General features: G+C 44.3%; 1 protein-coding gene across 2 annotated transcripts in view; it reads right to left on the bottom strand.

Annotated features, from left to right (window-relative positions):
- The window catches only part of PDGFD (platelet derived growth factor D), a 221,723-nt gene that overhangs the window by 69,485 nt on the left and 129,000 nt on the right, over positions 1 to 23,238 (bottom strand). Inside the window, exons 2-3 of one of the 2 annotated variants that reach the window (XM_053900564.1) lie at positions 3,898 to 4,084; positions 1,095 to 1,275 (exon numbers count right to left, since the gene is read on the bottom strand). In XM_053900564.1, coding sequence (XP_053756539.1) covers positions 1,095 to 1,275; positions 3,898 to 4,084 — 368 coding nt within the window. Of the gene's footprint in view, positions 1 to 1,094; positions 1,276 to 3,897; positions 4,103 to 23,238 lie in introns of both variants that reach the window. The other variant, XM_053900563.1, reaches the window with a different exon arrangement.

Below are 23,238 nucleotides of genomic sequence, written 5' to 3'. Positions count from 1 at the left end.
TTTATTCTGATGTAGAATTCACTTAGCATTTAATAGCTCACTATTATGCAAAAAAGAAAAAAAAAACCCACAGGAGGGGAGACAAAACACACAGTGACTCCATCCGTAGCCCTGGGTTCGATTTTGACATCCGTGCTTTGAAGACGGATAAAGACAGACTGAACAGGAATGAAGCGTGCTCATGGGAGAATAAAAGGTCACACACTACGAACACAAGAAGGGTTCAGGGACAGCCAAGGTCACAGACAGGTAAAATTATGCCAATGTCTCCCTGAGCCTAACTCACAGAACCCGGTACTTGTGCCTTTGTTCACTGTTCTCCCTTATTACAGCTTTTTAATAGGCTGCCATCCCCACCAGATTATGAGCTCCCAGGGGCTCAAGAACCCTGTCTGTCTTGCTCACCGTGGTATCTACTGCACCTGTCAGAGGCTGACAGTGAGCAGGAACCTTATAGAGTCTTATCAGTACCTGACTGAGTAAAGGAGACACCTGATCGCATGTGCCCAACAACGAGAATTAACTACCATGCAGATTTTGACTCAATAAGAGGTTGAGCATTTTCCAACGGTTAGATCCGCTTAAACCTGGGAAGGGCTGTGGAGGTGTTAAGCAGGGGTGAGACACTCCTGGGTCTACTGGAGGAAGTTCACGAACTTTACGACTCTTGACAACGCTAAGGCTCCATGATCATGACAGAGACCCCTCCCACGTCTGGGTGATGACTCTTCTCTGTGGCTGGAATGACACAGACAACTCTTTGAACTAAAGATACTCAACTCTCACATGCCTTTTATTTGGCTGTGCATTTACCTTGCATCAGCTGAACCAGAGGTAACACTGCGTTACTAATATCAACCATTTCCCTTTTTCTGTTTACTATGCGTAGACCCAAGCGTTGACCTAATAGATCAAAACAGTGCTCCTTACTCCAGAAAGCTTTATACCATGTTGGCCGTAGGGCAGTAATGCAGCATCCCACGGAGAATTAACACAGTTCACCCTCACACCACTGCGTTTCATCATAGAAAACGATCTCTGTACTTCGTGAAACCAGTGTCTGCTTTTAATCACAGGGCGGTTAGGATACTTACCACAAAAGAATAATAGATCTTGAATCCAGGTTTAGCCACGAAGTAGTCATCAGACTTGAATGTTATTTTAATTTGGTTTGTTCTTGATGTTATTCTGGGGGGAGCGTCTTTGTGTCCACACCACCGCCCTCTAATTACGGTACTGGTCTCAGATACATCTTCAACCTCCACAAAATCATACCTAGTTTCAATGTGACAGAAATAAGCAAATTTTGATTACAGCACGCTTTGACATTCATCCTTCCCCGGAGAAATTAAAAGTAACATATGTGATTTCTCATGACTACCACCTAACATGAAAATTAAAGCCTACAGAAATTTTTACAGGAAAGCCAGTCTTTGGGTTCAGTCTTTCAAATTCAAACGTCAATAATCTGAAAGAACGTTATGCACATTTAGCCATGAGTATTCCCAAATCAACAGTCATCAAAATGGGCCACTTTCTGAACATCTGGCTTGGAAGGGTTTCCTAGGAAAAGTAATAATTATAATCTGTTGTCCTATTTTTGGAGATCCAGCTTTAATTATATGCGCAAATATTTACTATATAAAGGTTTTCAAACCAATTCCCACTTTTAATTAATTCGCCACATCCAGTGGTCCCTTAAGAAATGATCCGTATCTATACAGCATGTGGAATCGGCATTATGTTACATCATCTCATTACAGAAAATAAATGGTAAAATAAAATAAAAAGCTCTCTTCCCTTTTGGAAACTGTCTTTTGCAAGGATCCTATAATAAACTAGGATGGTTATCATAGTGAAAAGCATTACGATTTGGGAGAGGGAGGTGCCCTAAGAAATACTGGAGGTATCTGGTTAAACTAGGGTGTGGATGAGGTGACGACCATGGATGGTTCGGCTCTGATGCTGGTCAGAGAAACACAGAATGCCAGGACTGAGGAGGTGGGGAAGGCCTCTTTCAATGTTCCATATAACCTTTCCATCACACAGTAGACTCTCTTCAGGGACACAGTGGACATCTTCCAGGGATCATCGACTTTATTTTCAGGACACCCCAAATCTCGGGACATTCTACTTGTGAGCTGAACTATCTGCCCTTCAGTTCTGGCCATCAGTCACTCTGCCTCTCCCCGAATGTCTTTGAATGCTAAAGTCACAACGCAAAGGATGGGCACTCTGGGCGAACAGTGGTCGTAGACTCAACCCTCTTGATATGTTCTTCACAACTGCCCTTGCGGGATCAGCACGAGAAACATGGCGGCTGAATATGGAGAAAGTCCACCAGGAGGCACAGAGCTTTTACTGGACCGGGCGGGACCGTGTAACGACTGGGCGACTACACTTCGTTGACAGCGATTTATGGGCCCTTCCGTCCTTTTGCCTCAGTTTCCCTCTGAGCAAAGTAAGAGGTTTACACAAATTCACCGGCTGGGTATCTCTTGGGTGGTGTGTAAATTAATTACTTAATGTTTATGCGGTGCTTGGAAGGTGAGAAGCACTCACAAAGAATCATTATTCAAGCAATAAAATATTACAATGTAAACATCAAGGAGGCTTGGGAACAGATGGCAGGAAATCAAGCGCATTGCATTTTATAAACAATATGTGTAAATCACAGTTACCGCGCAAAGAATGAGTGTACTTGAAACTTTGTTAATACCACCAAAGGTCACTTTCTTGCGGTGTAAATCCATCAGTGTAGTTTTTCCCTGAGATGAAGTCAGTCTGTCTCTTCCTTCTTCCTGTCCCCTTCCCTGCCTCTTACTCCTCTATCTGCCTCCATAAATTTTGAGCCACAATTGGATTGGCTGAAAGGTCCCGAAAGGAAACCACCCTTAGCGTCTTCCATTTTCAAGGCATGGGTGCTGACACAGCTCCCATCTACCCGGATCAAAACCTCACCTCATCATGGAGACCTGGCTTCCCTTTCATGCCATCACCCCTTAACAATCCTCAAAAAAACATTTTTTTTTCCCCGCACCAACTCTTTCCCCAGCACAGAAAATCAGTTCTCCCTTTCAAGGGTGACAAGACACAAAACCCGCTGGAGTGTGTTCTCTCTGTAAACGTGAACCGGCTCTTGGGGCACGTATTTGTGTCTGCTTTCTGGCATACATTACCCTCTGTGGTCCTAGAAAGTAACAGGCACTGCTGTTATTCTGGAAGAAACAGCCACACAACAAAAGCTGTCAGCATAATCAACATGCAACAAAGGACAGCCAAATTTGAGGCACCCTCTTCTTATTCAGAGGAAAATAAACCTGCTGAAAGGATTTGGCATTGCAGAACCGTGCATGCGGGAAGCACAGAAAGGAAACAAAGCCCTCCCTCCGATACATACGCTTAGAAGGCACAAGATGATCGAGCAGACCCAGAAAAGGACGGCAAACGGACCATCTGAGGGGGGGTGATGTTTCTTTCTTCTCTGAGGCCCAGGATTTCAGGGTAAGGCCCTGACATGGTCCTCACCATCACCACCTTCCAGTGCACGGGCTACAATGACCAGGGTCAGTTCCCAGAGCCCTACAGGGGCTCCTTACACGCTCCTTACAGCCACATGATGTGGCTGCGGGTATCGTGGGATGCTGGATGCATCTATGTGCTCCCAAAGGCTGCTCGAGGCCCGGCCAAGACAGGGGCCCTTCCCCGGCGGCCCGGCTCTGACGGGTGCGTACCTGGGGTTCTGTGACCGGGCCCTCTGCAGACAAAGCCTGTGCCCCCTGTATTTTGTCCGCTCGGATCTGGGCGGGTCCCCAAAGGAAAGCACGATTCGAGGTTTTACATCCATCGTTTCTTCCCCTTGGACGTGACCCCTGACCTGCGTTTCTCCCCACTCACCTGCAGATATCATTTTCCGCCTCCTCTAATCCGAACTGACTGTCAAAGGCCAGCTGTATTCTTGTTTTCTCCTGGGAACGCAGGCGCCACGTCAGAAGCAGGTTCCTGGGGTAGCTGTTGGGGAAGCGAGGGCTCTGCACATGGCCGTTTCCTGTCACCTGGATGGTCTCGTCTCTTCGGTACAAGTCTGTGAGGTGATTGCTGTCTGTTAGTAGTCACAAACTTGTAGAAATTAGTATGTTGTTCCAATTACGAGAAAGCAAAAAAACAAACAACAACAAAAAAACACAGCAGTTGAAAACATCACATTTCAAAGCACGTCGCGATTTCGTCTAACAACCTGAGACCAAGCGGCCGCTTTCTGGTTCTTTCTACACAGAACGGACAGACTCCTTCTCTTACCCCCAGTCCCCTGAGTCCTCACAAGTCTGTACTTGCTGGCGATATTTTGTGATTGGAGACCTCTTTTAACATAGTTTTCGACAAGGCACATGAAGTCACCTCAGAACTCAGGTTCGTTTAGATCGACATTAAAATGAGTAAATAATTTCAAATAGTTCATTAACCCTTCCATTTTTCCCTATGACACAAAAAGCCCCCCAAAAAGCAAAACAACAACTTTCTGTTTTTCTCTACCCTTACAGCATTGATACTATAGCTTCAGCAACGAGCGCAGGTAGAACTCCAGAAATATCACTGAACAAATGACCGAGGGAGTGAAAAATATGAAAGGATCCAATGGTGCTTAATGACTACTCATTTTTAAAAAATTTTTTTAATGTTTATTTATTTTTGAGAGACAGAGAAAGAGTGTGAGCAGGCAAGGGACAGAGAGAGAGGGAGACACAGAATCGGAAGCAGGCTCCAGGCTCTGAGCTGTCAGCACAGAGCCTGACACGGGGCTCGAACTCATGAGCCGTAAGATCATGACCTGAGCCGACGTTGGACGCTTAACCAACCGCCACCCAGGTGCCCCTAATAACTACTCATTTTTTATTCAAATGACATTTTCCAGTGGTTTCTGTATCACAAAAATCATTAGTTCTTTGCCTTAGTTTTTGGTGACTTGTGGGCCCAATTCTTGTATTTTCCGCGTGTCGTATGATAAAGAACTTGTGTGGTCTTTGTGCCGGGGTCTTGACCGGGAAATCCTACCCACTTAGAACTTCCCAGGTGACTGAAGGGTCTTTGTTATTCACCGTGGGCCCTGGGGCCATGTCTGGGTTTACACTAATGAGGCAATTAACTGTGCCCCCTCCCCACCAGTTTCCGGAAGTGGGCTGGCTATACAGTAAGACCAACCCAACCGTGTGTTGAAAGGCAGAGGGTTTGGAGCCCTGACATCAGCCTGACCTCACAACCTCCCTGGAGGAAAGGAGCACTGTAGATGGAGTCTGGTCCCATCAGCAGTCATTCTCCCAGTCCTACCTGCAGAATGAAACCCCGGGAAAAGTCTGGTCCTGGAAGCTTGAGTAAACCTCCCGGCTGTTGGTGCACGTGCACTTGCTGGGGAGGGCGCTTCGTGCTTGGGAACCCCCCCCCCCCCCCCCCCCCCGCCGCCAGCCCCCAGATCTCACCCTGTGTGTCCTCATTGGGCTGGTCCTGAAATGCACTCTTTACAATAAAACTCAGCAGTAAAACTGTCATTGTAACTCTAGTGCCTTCGTGAGTTCTACAAGTTGTTCTACCAAATCATCAAACTTGACGGGTTTACGGGGGGACCCTGAATTGATAGCCTGTTGGTTATGGCGCCCCAAAATCTGCAGCTGGCGTCTGAAGTGCAGGGGGTACGAGCCGTGCCCATAAGCCGTGAACTCTGACCTAAGGCTGGGAGACCTGTGTCAGCCTGACAGCCGAGGCGGGTCCGTTTCTACATCCTTCCCACACGCTGAGTTCTTTGCACTTTGGATTCTGGCTGTGCGGACCCTGCCGGTGCTGCATCCAACCACAGTCCATTTGTGCTTGCCCGCAGAGCGTTTACTCGAGGCCTGTAATTCAGCGAGCCGGGTCAGGGAGGCTTACGTGGTTGCTGGAAGCCACGGGAAGGCTGGGATGCGGAGGGCGGCTGGAGGCTCCCCACGTACCAGAGGGAGGAGGAGGACACAGCCCGCGAGATGCAGAAGCGTCTTGCATGGGAACTGCAGACTTGAACCCAGGACGCGAGAGCACAGCTCTGTGCCCCCTCCAGTGAGCCCAGCCACACTCCCTCCCCGGGAACGACAACCACTCTTCCTGGCTGGCCTTCCCCTCTTCTCTTCCCTTCACCTGACACTGCAAATGTAGCCGTGAAAATTGCCCATCTGCCCAACTGTCATCTGGGGCTTGTAGGAAATGGGGGAGGGCTGTTTGCGAGGAAGAGAAATGTCAACCATCCACCAGTCAATCAACAGTCAGTCACCGAGCACAGGATCTAAACATGATGTTTTGCGGTGTCTTCAACACTTCCATCACTGCAGATTTACCGTCATAATCCGTGCCGTGTTTCCTCCAGTAGCATTATTTGCTTAATAGTTCTCTAACTTAGTATTTTTACTGTGTAAGGTCATTTACTTATTTTGAGAGAGAGCGAGAGGAGCAGAGACAAAGGGAGACAGAGAATCCCAAGCAGGTTCCGAGTGTCAGCGTGGAGCCCGACGCGGGGCTTGAACTCACAAACCGTGAGATTTGAAGCCGAAGTCGGCTGCTGAACTGACTGAGCCGCCCAGGCGTCCCAGGAGATGCTTATTCCACTCTTAAGAAAGCAGGGGTGGGGTGGAGTTTCCTTCTGATACAGTGTGGTTAGGACAAACTGGTTTCCAGTACTACAAATTTACTACAGACCTATACTGCACTGTATTGAACTATGTCAACCTGAAAAAAAATTTTTTTTGTCAAGTTTCCCCATTTATTTTCCCTTAAATATCAAAATCCTGGGGCGCCTGGGTGGCTCAGTCAGTTAAGCATCTGACTTCAGCTCAGGTCATGATCTCACAGTTTGTGAGTTCAAACGCCGTGTCGGGCTCTGTGACAACAGCTCAGAGCCTAGAGCCTGCTTCAGATTCCATGTCCCCTCTCTTTCTGCCCCTCCCCTGCTCATGCTGTCTCTCTCAAAAATAAACATTAAAAAATTAAAAAAAAATCAAAATCCTGCCAAAATATACATACACACACACATGAATGATAGTGACCCCATTTATACCGCTCACTTTGGGCCAGACATTGTTGAAGCACTTTGCATGTAAACTGTTTACAAATAGGACACGGTATGCGTATGTGAGCGTTTGTAACAACTCTGCGACGTGGCTATCACTGCCCTTCTACAGATGAAGATTCTGAGGCACAGAGAGGTCAAGGAATTTGTTTAAAGTCAGAGAGCAGGTAAAGGATGGAGTCAGAGCACTAACCCGGGCTCTCCGGCCCCAGACCTGATGCTTTTAACCACTCTTCCTTAGTCTTAAATTTGGTAGACGCAGTTTTAGACTCTTTGCTATCTGTAATCTGCTCTGACTTGTGAATCACACTGTTTACATATAGTGTATAACTTCATGCCGACTCAGGGCTGTTCTCAGCAGAAGAGTTACAATGAATTACAGTACAGACCCAACATACCGGGTTTACCCCGAATTACCACCAAGTCTTATAGATGAAGTCACCCTTCTGAATGAGAGCATTTACTGTGGTGTGCAATCATGCTAACATTGATGGGGCAATTATTACGTGCCAGGTACCCCAGTAAGCATATGACAGTCACTCAATCTTGCGACAACCCTATGATATTAGTAAATATCCCCCACGTGACCGAGGAAGTTCAGAGCATGTAAGAAACTTGTTAGCTCCGGGCACAGAGCTAGTGGTGAATCACAATTTGACCCTAGGCATTGACTCTTCAGAGCACACACCTTTAACCAGAGCGTCGTGGGAGCTGTTGAGCCACAAAAATATGAAACACATCACTTTTCATAGACAACAGTTTCCATGCAAGTTTATATGGCAAGAATGTGACTTCTTATTTTATATTCTCACACAGAAGGAAGTTTACATCCTCATAAACTCTGAGTTACGCATTTCACCTTTTTTTTAAAACCAATTAAAATGGAAAAAAAACCCACGCCAAATGTTGTATTTGTTGATTCTGTCCCCAACCCTTTAAACAAACTCAACTCATCCAACCGAGTGTCAAAGGAGCCCCTGAAAAGTCACTGCAGGCCTCATCACTTCTGTCTGGGATTCATCTAGAACAGCCAAGTGGGGTTCCCAAATCAGACTCATTAACATCACCTGGGAGCTTGTTAGAAATGCACATGATTGGGCCCTACCCAGACCTACTGAGGCAGCAAAGCTGGGGGTAGAGACCAGCACTATGTGTTGTAATGGCCCTCCAGGTGATGCAAACGCTCCCTAGCTGGAGAACCACTCACCTCGAGGACCATCTCATGTGCTCTACTACTTTGCTTCTTATTCTTGACTTTCCTGGTTCCTGCACCTCCTTGCTATGATTCCACACCTCAAGTTCAGTTTTCCATCTGACCTCACCAGCTGCTGACCTGTTTGGGACTTGCTTTCCTGTCTTTGACCTCGGAGCCTCCTCCACCTCATCATTTCTGGTCCACAGGAGCCTACCCACCGACTCTGCGGGTCAACCCCTGACCTAGCTTTCTCCATTTCATGGAATCGAGTTGCCTACCCACCGACTCTGCGGGTCAACCCCCGACCTAGCTTTCTCCATTTCATGGAATCGAGTCGCCTACCCACCAACTCTGCGGGTCAACCCCCGACCTAGCTTTCTCCATTTCATGGAATCGAGTCCTTCCTGGTCCCAACAGAGATACATGGTGATCCATAACGTAATGTTTAAGAACAGATGAAATCATGAATAATGCTAATGCTTTTATTTCTTCTCAGGTCGTAATATTATCTATGACAACCTAAAATGCAGAGGCCAAATGCTCAGTGGCTACATAAAGATGAAAATGCTTGATCAACGATTCCATCGGAACACAATGGTAGAATTACAGACTGCACCTGGTGCTCCCACAAATTCAGCACAACAGTCCAGGCCTACCCGTTTGCCCCACTGTCCCAGTCCAGGAGCCAGAGGCACGACTGATATCACAAACTCTATTCTGCAGCCAAGAGGCAAAAACAAAAAGCGTTCACTGAGTCAGGAAAGTCCTACCTTGCAAAGGGATATATTACAAAACTTCATTTGTAAAATGCCTACTCTGTAATTATGCACTAGATCACAGAAATGGCGCTGGCCCAGACTATAGCTGAATGATATACAAACGAAGAAGTCCCACTTCCAATGCTAAACGACCACAACGAGGCTACTTGATTTTTGCAGGGAGCAACAGTGGTTGTAAGAATCCAATTTTGTAAGTCCATCATAAATATAAGTTTATGTAACAAAAAAGGAGGCAGTAAATATCATTGCTCTCATTCTGCTTTTTCTTTTAAATTTAATTTTGTTTTGTGACTTCAACAGGTAATGAAACCAGCAGCGAGAAGTTAAAGTGATTTGCTGCAGAGGCCGGCGTGTGTAAGAGTGGACTTCAGTCCAACCCCACGGTCGGTGTTCTCACCCTGGTGGCTTTCCCACCATGATGAACTCCAGGATTCCACACACCATGTCCTCTTTGTGGCTCCTGGTTCTTAAACTCATACTTCAGGGTCTGTGTAATGTGGCACTCAAGATTCACTTCGGGTCCAAGTGACATGACCATTTTCTTTCAAGAGGATGCACCTGCCAGTGGTCTGACCATGACTAAGTAGTCAAGGGCAAGGCAGAGATGGGGAAATGGAATCTCAAGTCCAAAATCTCCAATGGGATAGACACTTCTGTCTGACAATAATTTTATACACAGTTGTACCTTGTCATCTAAAATAAGAGTACAAGTGGGTAACTCTAACGAGTTGTTCCAACACACATTTAGAACAACCTTTTTTTTTCTTATTTTAATGTTTATTTATTTATTTTGAGAGACAGAGAGAGAAAGGGTGAGCAAGGGAGGGGCAGAGAGAGAGGGAGAGACAGAATCCCAAGCAGGCCCATGTGGGGCTCGATCTCACACACCATGAGGTCGTGACCTGAGCTGAAATCCAGAGTCAGGCCCTAACCCACTGACCACCCAGGCACCCGGAAAATTTTTATTTCTTATATACTAGAAAAGTATTCCAGGCACCTAAGTAGCTCCTTCATACATCAATCTGTGCTGAACACATTATGGAAGAGTTTGAGTAAATCTTTTAATGCGGGAACAATGTACCCTGTGTTTAGCCCTTTTTAAAGCTAAGTGAGGCTGGTTAGGTACAGGAGACAAACACTGAAGATACTGAAAGGTGCTTTATAATTTCTTTGAAGGTCTCGTAGGAGAGTAGAAAGAAAAAATCATACGCAGAATGCTACATTCCTTGAGGAAAAGGAATGCCAGTGCCTGCTAGTGTGGGCAAGGGGAGACTCTCAAAATATATCTGAGGGGTGTGGGGGGGGCTCAGTCGGTTAAGTGTCCAGCTCTTGATTTCAGCTCAGGTCACGATCTCACGGTTCGTGGGATTGAGCCCACCGTCGGCTCTGTGCTGACAGTGCAAACAGAGCCTGCTTGAGATTCTCTCTCTCCCTCTCTCTGTCCCTCTCCGGCTCATGCTGTCTCTGTCTCTCTCAAAATAAATACATAACCTTAAAAAATGTAAAAGATGTATCCGTTACATCCACACACGGATGGATGTTCCTGCATAAAATGCGTATTCGGACTTCTTAAAAACTGAAGGGTATCTCGAAGTAAGACAACACATAAAAGGGAGCTTTATCAGAAATAAAGCAGAAAAATGTATTTCTAAGATGTCCATTTTGATGTACCCAGTGGGCCTGACATTGTGGGGGCTACATTGTGGGGAGAGCTCCACTGAAAGGTCCTTCCTCCTATTCTGTACTATTTCCATCAAAATCTGTGCCACCGTGTTGACTATGCAAGCAGGCTGTACCACGCTGAAAAAGCCAGGGACCAAGAAAAAGAAGGACAACACTGGGAGAAAAAAAAGCAGGAGAATCTGCTGTTGCGCGTGGGGGCCACGCTCAGATCTACCTGACAACCTGCAGAGTCGGGTGACTGATGTAAGCATGGAATTTACAGCAGTGAGCCCAGCTTTGCCTAATGTGTTAAGATCAGGATTACCACAATTATCTTCGCATTCTCCCTCAGTGGCTAACAACACAGTATAGAAAGATAGAAAAACATCCTAGCATGCAAAATGGTACCTTCATTAGCAAGAGGCAGTGCAGGGCACATTGAAGACGCAAACAAGAAAGAGGGAGAGGTGGAAAGTACGGAAGAGTGTAGGGCACGGAGTCCCTAATTCTAAAACAAGTAGGTCGATGTGTAGGACAGACCCTAAGACACATAATGGGGATGAAGTGGAATTTAATTAGGAGACAATTTATGCAAAATCATCTAACTTCAAAAGCACAGGGCTGTGGTGCTAAAGGTGTAAGTTAGACTTCATTAGAAACGTTAGTTTAAAAATCAGCACGAGAGCATTCTTAACATCTCTCCCCTCCGTGTTTCCTAAGGCACCGAAGCGTGCCATCACTGAACTAACGCCTTGCTGGGTGTCTTGGTGGGGCCATGCTCACAAAGGAGACTCAGGCACACCTGTCCCATGTTCCTGGTGAGCACGAGGCCCCCCCAGACCCCCGATCAGCTCTCCAACAAGTCACCTGTGCTCACTCTGCTTTTAAGCAACTCGGGCACAAAGCAGATTAAATGTCAGCCGTTTATTTTCAATTCTCCAGCAGAGATTTTTCTAGGAACTCCAGCCGTAATACAAAACCTTTCTAATTATGAAGGTTCAGGGAGGAGGGAGTTGGTTGTCTGCCAGTTCGGCATCTTTTTTTTTTTTTTTTTTTAATTACAGTTCCTTTTGGCACGCGCCAAAGTGTTAATGTTTTGTAAACAAACTTCCTCAGAGTAACAATTTGGAGAGTGTTTCTGGAGACTAACCTCACTTGATAATTCTCTGAGCTCAAAATTGTTCTTCTTGAAGAATCTGAGTCGAGCAACATAGGAAAATACAAAGTACCATGAATTCTTTTTTGCACATTTGCCAGAAACCGTCACCAGGAGTGTGGCGATGGCCAAAGTACCACGTGAGAGTGATTATTCCTCACCTCACGAGATCTTTTAACACACGAGGTTTTGTTGGGTCATTACACAATGGTGAGCGATTTCGGTAGCCTCTTGGAGCCACAGGCCACATGTTCCAAGACCTCCATGGATGCCTGGAACCACAGATCGTATTGAACCCTATCTACACTATGTTTTCTCTAAACATGCATACCTCTGATAAAGCCTCCTTTATAATTAGACACAGTTAAAGATCAACAGCAGATACTAATGAAATAAAACAATTATAACAAGATACTGTGACGAAACTTACATGAATGTGGGCATTCTCTCTCTTTCCCTCAAAATATCTTATTCTGTACTCACACTTCTCACGATGATGTGAGGTGATAAAACGCAGCGAGGTAAATGACACAGGCTTGTGATAAAGCATGAGGTTGGTTACCCCTGACCTTTCAACTTTACATCAGAACTTTACAACTTTATATCACCTGCTTCCTGACCACAGGTGACCCGCTCACCAAAATCGTGGAAAGTGAGATGGCAAGTAAGGGGCCGGGGGATTACTCTATACTCTTTCCTGCAAAATGGCTTCTACTTTATAGGTATATTACAGAAGTGATTGTAAAATTATAATCAAATGGAAATTATTTTTGGTCTAGATTTAGAAAATTAAAGTCAGTGAAATTAAAGATTGCCCTAAAATAGCCATACTGTATTCTATCACATTAGGATAATTCATATTAAAGGGGCACCTGGGTGGCTCAGTCGGTTAAGCATCTGACTTCGGCTCAGGTCATGATCTCACGGTTCGTGCCTTCAAGCCCTGCATCGGACTCTTTGCTGACAGCTCAGTGCCTGGAGCCTGCTTCGGATTCTCTGTCTCCCTCTCTCTTTGCCCCTCCCCTGCTCACGCTTTGTCTCTCTCTCTCTCTCTCTCAAAAATAAACATTAAAAAACAATAAATAAAAATTAAAACAAAGGATAATTCATATTAATTATTTCCCCAATAATTCTTTTCTTCTACTGTAGACCTTTGTTTTCTGATGTTGTTGAGACGTGAAGGATGTGAAGAGGAATGAATAATACCACTCAGAACTGTGGTAGGTGGGGATGGGCACTGCTGGGTGGCATGACAGAAAGCATTACAGAATCAGAGAACTTTTCACTTATCCTAATGTGAACCTAGAAAACAAGACAATCCTAACGACAAAAATTATCTGCTTTAATCATTGGCAACACAGATCAGAGACACAGAAAGATAACAGACAAAACAGAAAGGAAAGTCATACCCAGGAAAAAGTAGTTTCAGCCTTTTCTCTAGGAAACACTAATTATATGAAAAATCGTATCCTTACATCGTCAGGAAGACTGAAGTATGAACTCTGAGTATGCACAGAGAGTAAGAAGTTTCTGAAGTTATTTTACAGGGTAAGTTTCAGGAGGAAGCAGTCAGTCCAACAAAACCACCGCGGAATCTGAACAGGGGGGAACAAAGACAATGATTCTGAAAAAGCCCAGAGATTAAAAACGCGATTCATGTGACAAAGAGAAAGCATTTTCCTAATCACATGTGACTAAAGATTCATCAAATCCAAGAAGAAAACTGGGAGTTAATATAAGGATCCTTATGATCTGTGTTCTGTGTATACCTATGTCTATGTTTGATATGTGCATTAATCACCTCCCATGTAATAATTACATAGATCTATAATTAGGCTTATGTGTTTATTAAGCTGCATGGCCTTGGTGCTACTTACAGATTGAGTCACTTTTCAATACCAAAAAAACACTTTTTTTGCATATTAATGTTTCTTTCTTCCTTTTTTTTTTTGAGAGAGAGAGAGAGGAAGCAAATGAGCAAGGGACAGAGAGAGGGAGAGAGAAAGAGAGAGAGGGAGAAATGGGGCTCGCCCGAAGTGGGGCTCAAGTACACCCGATGTGGGACTCGAACTCATGAACCATGAGATCATGACCCGAGCCAAAGGCAGATGCTTAACTGACTGAGCCACCCAGGTGCCCCTCGAATATTAATATTTCAAAATAGGGAAATAGTGTAGGACGGTCCAACTGTTAGGAAATGGAGCAGGTTGGGACAGAGTTTTGTGTAAGTTTAGTCATGCTTAAGAGAGAACTATCCACCTTACTTCAAATTCATATATTTTCATGTACAGCACCATTTATGGATGAAGTATAATTTACATTTGGATATCTAACTGTCACTTCAAATGCCTTTATAAAGTTCGCATTAAAATGGAGCTCTAAAATTAAAGGGTTTTTATGCATACAAATGAGTGTGGAAAAAGAAATGAAAAATATACATACAATAAAAAGCAGAGAAATGATAGCTCATCCATATTCTCTTGTAAAGAAAGAATCAAGCACTTTACAGGACCAAAGCTGAGAAGATATATACAAGTACATAAAGCTAAATTTTGACCTGTCACTGGGCCTTAAGAAAATAAATTCCCTCCCTACCTCAGACAATAAAATTAAAGGCAGTAGAAATTACTATATATCTCAGAATAGGTCAAAGAATTGTCAAAGCTATGACATATTAATGCAAATAATTCATACATTGTGATGGTGATAAACATCTATCTGTCAAAAGCTGATAGCTTTCAAGAGAATCGTTTGCTCTAGAGATCAGTAACTCACAGGAGCCAAAAATGAGAGGACAATTAATTAAGCAGGAAATGCACACAGATTTCCAGCATTCCTCAATCTTTCTGGAAATTCTTGAGGCCTGGGGGTGCCTGGGTGGCTCAGTCAGTTGAGCGTCCGACTTCAGCTCAGGCCATGATCTCACAGTTCTTGGGTTCGAGCCCCGCGTCGGGCTCTGTGCTGACAGCTCGGAGCCTGGAGCCTGCTTCAGATTCTGTATCTCCCTCTCTCTCTGCCCTTCCCCCGCTCATACTCTGTCTCTCTCACAAAAATTAATAAACATTAAAAAAATTCTGAGTCCAAAAGTGCTAAGCTAAGCAAATCAGGAAAACACACACACACACACACACACACACACACACACACACACACACACACACACTGGTTACAAGAAAGGTCACTGGCTCTCCGTCTCAATACTGAAGGAGAGAAATAATTTTGAAGACTTTTGAGACGCAATTGAGAAAAGGCATGAACTTGGGACTTTCATGGGGACAATGCACCAAAAGAGGTTATACTTTTATGGATCGATTCATGCTATCACCATTTTGTTAAAACAAGTTTTGTTTCAAAGCGGATGTGTTTTCCCCACAGAAGCTCCTGCTATGAAGCCACATCGGGTTTTACAGCAGGTGGAGCTTGGGAGCGGAGCCAGCCTTCTGTTTCTCGTCCAATCTCATGTGAACAAGTCTCACCAGTACCTTTACCGGATCTGGTGGGCCTCCTCCAGATTCTTCCCTCAACCCATGCACACTCAGGAAAGGTTAGACTGCGCCAGCCAAAGTCTCACTGGTTCTAACAAAAGGTTATTTCTTGCTCATACTACACATCCATCAACTTTGGGCTGGTGGGGGGGGGCCTGCTTCCTGTTTTCTCACTCAGGGGCCCCAGCTAATGAGGCATCACGATTGTAATATTAACAGTCACAGCAGGGGGAGCCTGGGGGGTGAAGAATTATCCACTGGTGTTCATGTGGCCAGACCTAACCTCCAGCAGGTGGAGTGACCTGGAAGTGACCACCACAAGGCTCTTCTTGCTTACTCCATGGTGAAGGGAAGGCCTGACTTGTGTCTGTGTTTCCCAACCAGTACCATGATCTATCCATACATGGAATAACATCCCGTTGCTTTTTCAAGATAAATCATTGTTAACGGTGGTGGGAGATGCAGTCGGGAGAGAAATGGGTAGGGGCAGAGAGTTCCTAGATGATCCCTAGATGGCTACGGAAAAAGAAAAATGTTGCTGAGTTGCGAGAAAAATACATTTGAGTAAGTGACCTTGACCTTTTTTTTTTTTTTTACATTTTATTTACTTTTGAGAGACAGACAGAGCACAAGTAGGGGAGGGGCAGGGCTAGAGGGAGACAGAGAATCCGAAGCAGTCTCCAGGCTCTGAGCTGTCAGCACAGAGCCCAATGCAGGGCTCGAACCCACGAACTGTGAGATCATGACCTGAGCTGAAGCTCAACCGACTAAGCCACCCAGGCGTCCTGTGACCTTGACCTTCTTTAGAACTTGTCTTGTTAGAGATAGCAAATGAGTTTCACCTAGTGAGTAAACTTAAATGGTGTTGACTTCCTGAAATTCTCTCTTAGGATTCTGAGCCAGCATCCGTCGGAAATGATGAACAACGTCTGTCACGGGTCCTGAATTATAGGGACAGAAGCATGTTTTTGCCAATCCTGGTTTGCACCACTCCACCACTGACTCATACTCTACATTTAGGCTTCCTCTTACCTGTTCAACCAGATTATACACTACAAATACTTGTTGAGTGAATATTTGCTTGGGAGTGACACGGAAACACTGGGTGGTTTTCCTGTCTCAGTTAAAGACATTTGTGGGCAAATTAAATTTGTGTAGCACGTTATTTACACGTTCTCCAGAATATCTGTAAATGTTCGATTACAATAATAATTTTCACAAAGAGTTAGTATTTACTAAACACGTCCCAGGTACGACAACAAGCGCTGAACGTTTACTGGTCTGTTAAGAGCTCAAGGGAGCCTTATTGGTCCTCATTATGATCCCATATTCACAAACAGAAACTGCCTTGCTTAGACATAACAGAGACGATTCTGTTCTATATTCTTCACTGACTCTATGACTTATCTTAATTGTATCAACCAACTCTTTAAATAGTAGACATCAGATGTCTGTAACCAGTAAGCCGATTGAGGGGAAACACGGGAACGCGTGTGTTAATATCCCCTGGATTTTATTCTGCCCTCATCTCAAGGCTGTGCACGTCCAGTGGCTCTGGTGCTGGTCACCGCCAAGCTTATGACGGTCCTCAGCACCACCCGCTGTCCCTATGATCAAGTGGATGTTGCAAGAGTGAATGAATGAACAAGTACAGGAATTATCGGAGTTGGTAGATGACACTGCAGAATAAACTGTTCTCCATCTCAAGTAGGATTACCCTGCTTACTCTCTGTAACCATCATTTTAAAGCATAACTGTCATAGCAAATAACATCATCCATGAAAGGGCAAACTAAGTTAAACAATTAACACATGGAGATTATATATATATGTATATATATATATATATATATATACATATATATATACATATATATACACACACACACACACACACATATATATATATGTGTGTGTGTATATATATATGTATGAGAGAGAGACGGGGGTGGGTAGAGAGTCAAACTAGAAACTTGTAAATACTCTAATACATATTGTCCTTTAGAGATTAAGACACTTGCAATATCCCCTTGGCGTATGAAGTATATGTCAATATAAGGCAAGCTCGCTCTCTTGTTGGACCACACCTGGGATCATCTAGAATCATTTTTTCAGATGTGATAGAAAAAAAGGTCTGCGCTCTAATAAAGGACAGTTCATCCGAGCATTTAATGAGTATTGAGAATGCTAATGGTGTGTACATGCATTGCTAAAGGGAATCAATTTGTGAACTCACATGGGCATCTTCGTACTGTGGTTTACGCTACAAAACTGGAAGGCTACACGGAAAAAAAATGACGAATGATATACCAGCATCTGTCTGGCTTCCCTGGGAGTGCATATATTAAAAATACTTAGTCCGTCCCACAACTAGCAGAAAAGAATCTGAAGTTATTTTCTGGGACAAGACCCAAAGCAGCCCATCAATCTTTAAGCATTTACCCAGATCTCAGAGAGCACCTGCCAGGAACCCGGAGTTACTCTCAGACTGTGCACCAGGTCGATGTTTTTCACCCTAAGTACGACGCCCTGCGGGAGAAGGCGCAACCTCTGGGTTCTTCTGTGACGGTGGATTTTGCAAAAGAGGAAAAAATACACTTTTCCTCTGCTGTCATCTAAGGCTTCAAGGATATTGCCATTGGATCTGTTGTTCTGAACTCCTATTACGATATTGTTTATTTCATTCATAAACCATGACCAATTTCTCTTACACTTTATTAGATTTTCTCCTGAAACACACTCAGTAAAATTCTAACTTTTACACTGGCTAATCCTTTGTGAGCAATCCTTTGTGAGACTGCTGCAGAGACCTGCTAGGAGAAGCCAGCGACGGAAAGACGGTGCAGTTTGTTTTTCAGATTGACAGGCTACTGCTTGAAAAAGAAAGGCACATTTTGTTTATTCTCCAGGGGTCTCAGGTGTGAAGGAAGCGACATTTTTTTCAAAGTTAATCTTAGAAAAAGACCAGTTGCAGAGGCAAGCAGCACTATAGGTCATCTCTTGGTACTTCAAAATAAAAAATAAAAGACAGCATTGTCTTTGCAGCTGGAATATTAAAAAACCACTTTAAAGCACCTGTGCACAAAGGAAAATGATATATTTGACATTTTCCTTAAATAAAACAGTACATGCAAAAGCAGGGTTTTCTAACTAGTATATGTTCTCTCCATTAGACCTAAAGATATGTGTGTATACACACACACACACACACACACACACACACACACACAGAACAAAACAGGGTTTTAGGAAGTGAGACCTCTGAATAAAGTAAAAAGTACCGGTGTATTAAGATGCATTAGACTATTGAGAATGTCATGTTTCACCAAATCACGGTGTCGTGTAAGTTTTGCATGTGTGTCCAATGTAGCTATTCTCATACTTTCTACGTCTAATTTCTCTTTTGGTTAAACACAGGGACCCAGAGACAATCCTTTCATGCATATAAGGAGCTCATGTGGAAACTACACTGAATACCAGCTGGTTTTTACTATTCACTTCATGTTCGTGCCACAGAGTCCCCAATCTCCACAGAAATACATTCCCTCTCAATTTATCAATTTTTGAAGAGGGGTAAGCTCTCCAGAAATATTTGCGGCTGGAATCCTGCTGAAATTCTGCATGGCACCACACGCTGCAATCAATTCACAGATCCCGTAAGCTAATTAAGGCTGCAGGTACCAGAGGAACAAACACAAAAATGACTTGGCAATAAGGCAAACGTGTCACCTCGAATAAGAAGTCTGGACATAGAACATTTTCAGGGTTGGTTAAGTCAAGGCTTTGAGATCGCGTCATGGGCTCCCACCTCTCTGCTCTGCTAGCCTGGGACTGCAGGCTGTTCTCAGAGTCTGACAGATGGCTCCAGAAACTCCAGCCATCTCCTCACAGGGTGGTGCAGAGGCCAAGGAAGGGCTTTTCCCCACAGGAGTCTCCCTTTAAGGAAGCAGAAACCTTGGTGAGCCCAGGTGGCTCGTCCGTGAAGCGTCTGACTCTTGATTCCGGCTCAGGTCACGGTCCCACGGTTTGTGGGGTAGAGTCCTACATTGGGCTCTGTGTGCACAGCACACAGCCTGCTTGGGACTCTCTCTCCCTCTATTTCTCTCTCTCTCTGCCCCTCCCCCTGCTCACTCTCTCTCTCAACTAAATGAATAAACTTAAAAGTAGAATGGAATAAAAAATACAATAAAATAGTAAAATAATAAAATAAAATTAAATAGAATTAAATATGGCCTCTACTCCTGGCCACTACGGTCAAATCGTAGTCCGCCGTTCGTGTGCTCTCCAGGCCCGGTTTCCAGTCTGGCCCTCAACACGGTCCTCACTGTTACATGAACCCAAGTGCACAGCCCCTCACCTGCCTCCGTGACGAAAAGGGTAGTCCTTTCGATTAGCAATCTCCATACACCCCAAATGCTTCAACACGGAAGTGTTTAATAACAAAGTGGAGAGGTCTTGTATCTTCTCCCACGTGTGGGATTTTCTGTGGGTTCCTGACACGTGTCTTATAAAGCCTGACTCGGCAGACCCTGTCTACACCTGGCAGGATGCTAATCTGGGGGCAGAAGCGCTGAAGCCTTATCCGGCGATCCCCAGGAGAGCCTCCCAGAAAGAAAGTGCACAATATTTGCTACAAGTGTCAGTGACGGGATGCTTGGCATTTGCTAAAAAGGCCCTTTTGTAAACGTGTGTCACAGTCACTTGTACCTCAAGAAAGATCTGAAAACTAGTAGCGACTGCTGCTGTTCCCCGAGACAGAGGATTTTTAATTATAAGAGAATCAAGAGGACCTTATGACGGTAGATGGTAAGTGGGGATGATGGGAGGACTATCACATTTCTCGGGTCAGACACTGTGACAGAAAACTTCACATGTGTTTTGCTTCACTGACTTTGCCTGAAGCATTCATTCTTTTCCTGTCCTCCATTTCCGAGACAAGAAGCTTCTGGAAAATAAAGACTGGTTCTCATTCACTGTGGTATCGAGACCCAGTGGGAGATAATAAAAGGCTTTCACCCTATACTGAACAAGTGAGTGAAATCCAGAATATTCTAAAGCAAGATACTTGTGTGCATTTTCCTAGACGGAGGCAGTACAGGAAAAGGGAAGCAATCAGTCTATCTGTTGACCGAGTTGGTTCATCTGCAGCGTTGAAGCCAGGATTCACAAACCGTGCAGGCAAACCCCCCGACCTGTGCCCCTGCTAGGCTGCCTCTGTGAACTACAACGTTTTCTGTGGGGACAGGGGGTCTGTCCAACTCCCATGATACCCCGTGGGGCTCCCACTTCTCAGGGGTGAGATACAGCAGTGTCTGCACCACATAGCTCGGGCCCTGGCCCTCACACACCTGTCTGCTCTGGTATCCCCTTCTCTGCCTCCCTTTTATGCCCCAGTGAATGGATTCATCCTGAAACTCCACCGCATAGAGCGGTGCCTGGCACGACATGAGGCCCATTATAACTCATACCGATTTAACCATAAACCATCAACAGTTACTTAGCATTTATTATTTTGTGCAAAGTACAACAATACAGGTTATGGGGCATAAGTACAAAAAAAAATCATAAAACCTAACAAAGCAAGGTACAGAGATGGAAAATCAAAATGCATTTCATCCTAAATGCCAACTCCAAAAAATTACGTGACTTTCCCTGGAGCAGTGCACCGAGAATCATGTTTCTGAGACCGCCGTGGGCCCTGCGGACAGAGCCTCAGGACAATTATGATCAATCCTGAGCACTGAGCGGGGTAGGTGGCTATTCACGCCTGTTCTATCTGCTACCCTGACTGTAAAAGGGCTAATATGAATGAGTTTTGTTTTTTTTTTAAAGGTGTGTTTGAATGGACTGTTTGGTACTCCTTTCTAGCTGTGTGTCTTTGGGAAAAATCATCGATTCTGGGAGGCATTTTCTTCATCTGCAAAACAGTGATAACATTGGCTTTCCTGTGGGAGGGTTACAAAACCCCCTAACCCCCTTAATAAAAGTGGAAATGCTTTTCAAAATCTAGAGCAGAAATAAGAGACGTCACGTAATGAAGCAGATGCGCAGAAAAATAACACAAAGGGGTAAATGAACAATGAATTCTAGCAGCAAACATTTCAGGAGTTCAGAAATGTGAGGCAGTTTTGGAGGCCGATTTATTGCTTCGGAGAGAAGTAACATATGTAATAAAATGTAGACACGGAGACATACGCTTAAATATTTTATATCTGGCTTTCCTTGACTATTTCTAGAAATGTTAGGCCCTGAAGCTATTTCATTAATTTTTTTTCTAATAAGTTTGACATGACTGTGACTGTGCACTGAAAACATAAATCCCAGAAAATGTGACACGATCTTATCCATTCAATGTGCCAAAGATATTACTCATAATTTATTGATAGCTCCTAAATGAAAATAAAAAATGGAAAATATGTTCCAATCTAGCAAGAATGAGATAATATGGATGCCAAAACAGAAAAGTATTAATAATTATTTTATTCTGCCACCGCTGTAATTTGATAGGTACCTTGTACACGTCAGGGAACATGATAAATTGTTTCTAAAGTATATTGAAAAGGCAATGGAAGACATATTTTTCTATTTAAATCTAAGGGAACAACTATATTTTAAGAGTACGGAGCAGGATGTGGTCATATTTCGTAGTCCATTCTTCCTGTGCCTTTACGTAAGTGCCGAGTTTGATATCTATCCTAATATTACAATATTCCCTGTGTGGATCTATCCTACTAATGGAACAGTTTCAAATAGACAAGACCGTTAATACGAATATAAAGGTATTGAATTTCCTATGGTTTAACTTCAGTGCTGGGGATTTACGTATAATCGAGAATTAGTGAAAGAATTGAAATATTGGATTAAGGGATCCATTTTTCTAGACAAGTTCCAGGGTAAGGCTACTTAAAATGCCATGTAATGAGTAGCATGGGCCAGGTTGACAATCAGAATATAGATTCCTTCGTCAAAAATTTCTTGCTACAATAAACAATTCCAGTAGACTAATAGTGCACATAGGGTCAGAGTTAATCTACATTTGGCACAAGTTCCTTATCTTATTGTGGACGAACAGCAAAGGATTTCTGGGAATGAGAGCAGGTCCGTGGCTCACATTGAGTTTTCTAAAGAAAACTAGAAACGGATTGATTCTCTTCGGTCTGACCTACTGAATCACGAGCATTAGTAAGAAGTATTCTAGAGCCTCCTTGCATAGCAGTGTTTTGGGAGAGAAAAGGGCACTGGGGTCGATTCTTAAGTGTGTCACGGTTACTATCGTTTCACTTATTCACCCTCCTACAGGGTCCTCCATATTTGCCATATGACTTTCTAGCAGCACCCCCAGAGTCACCCGCTTCATTCTCCCACCCTGGTGAGGCTGGGCTTGGGAATTCAAACGGATTGAGACGACAGAACACAGGAGGAAGTGCTGATGGGCCAACTCTGAGCCTAGACCTTAGGGGTCCCCCTATGACTCCATACAACGCTCCTGTGCTTCTTTATTGCCATTAAAAGCACATGTATCGGGCAGCCTATTAGGACAAACATGGGAGACACACGGAGCAGATGTGGATCGAACCTAACGCAGAAGGCAACACCGCACAAGCCTAGTCTAGGTCTGTCAAATCCACTTGACCCCAGACACATGAGAACAAGTCAAGCCACTTAGTTTTGGGATGGCTGTTACACAGCTTATTCTTCAAATAGCTAGCAAATACATGTACGTAGGGAACCTTCCAAGGTCAGGAGGGCTGCTGAGATGGACAGTGTTGGAGAAGCTATGGTCACACCCTGGGTCCGAGCATGGTGGAAGAGGGGTGAGTAACTAAGTATATGAGCAGTGCAGACAAAGTACAGAGTCCTGACCAGGGCTCTGAT

This window comes from Panthera pardus, unplaced genomic scaffold (assembly GCF_024362965.1).
Source record: "Panthera pardus isolate Hobbes unplaced genomic scaffold, ASM2436296v1 HiC_scaffold_12, whole genome shotgun sequence".
NCBI classification, from domain to species: Eukaryota; Metazoa; Chordata; class Mammalia; order Carnivora; family Felidae; genus Panthera; species Panthera pardus.
Note: the sequence above shows the minus strand (reverse complement) of the source record. Positions and strands in the feature narration are given on the sequence as shown.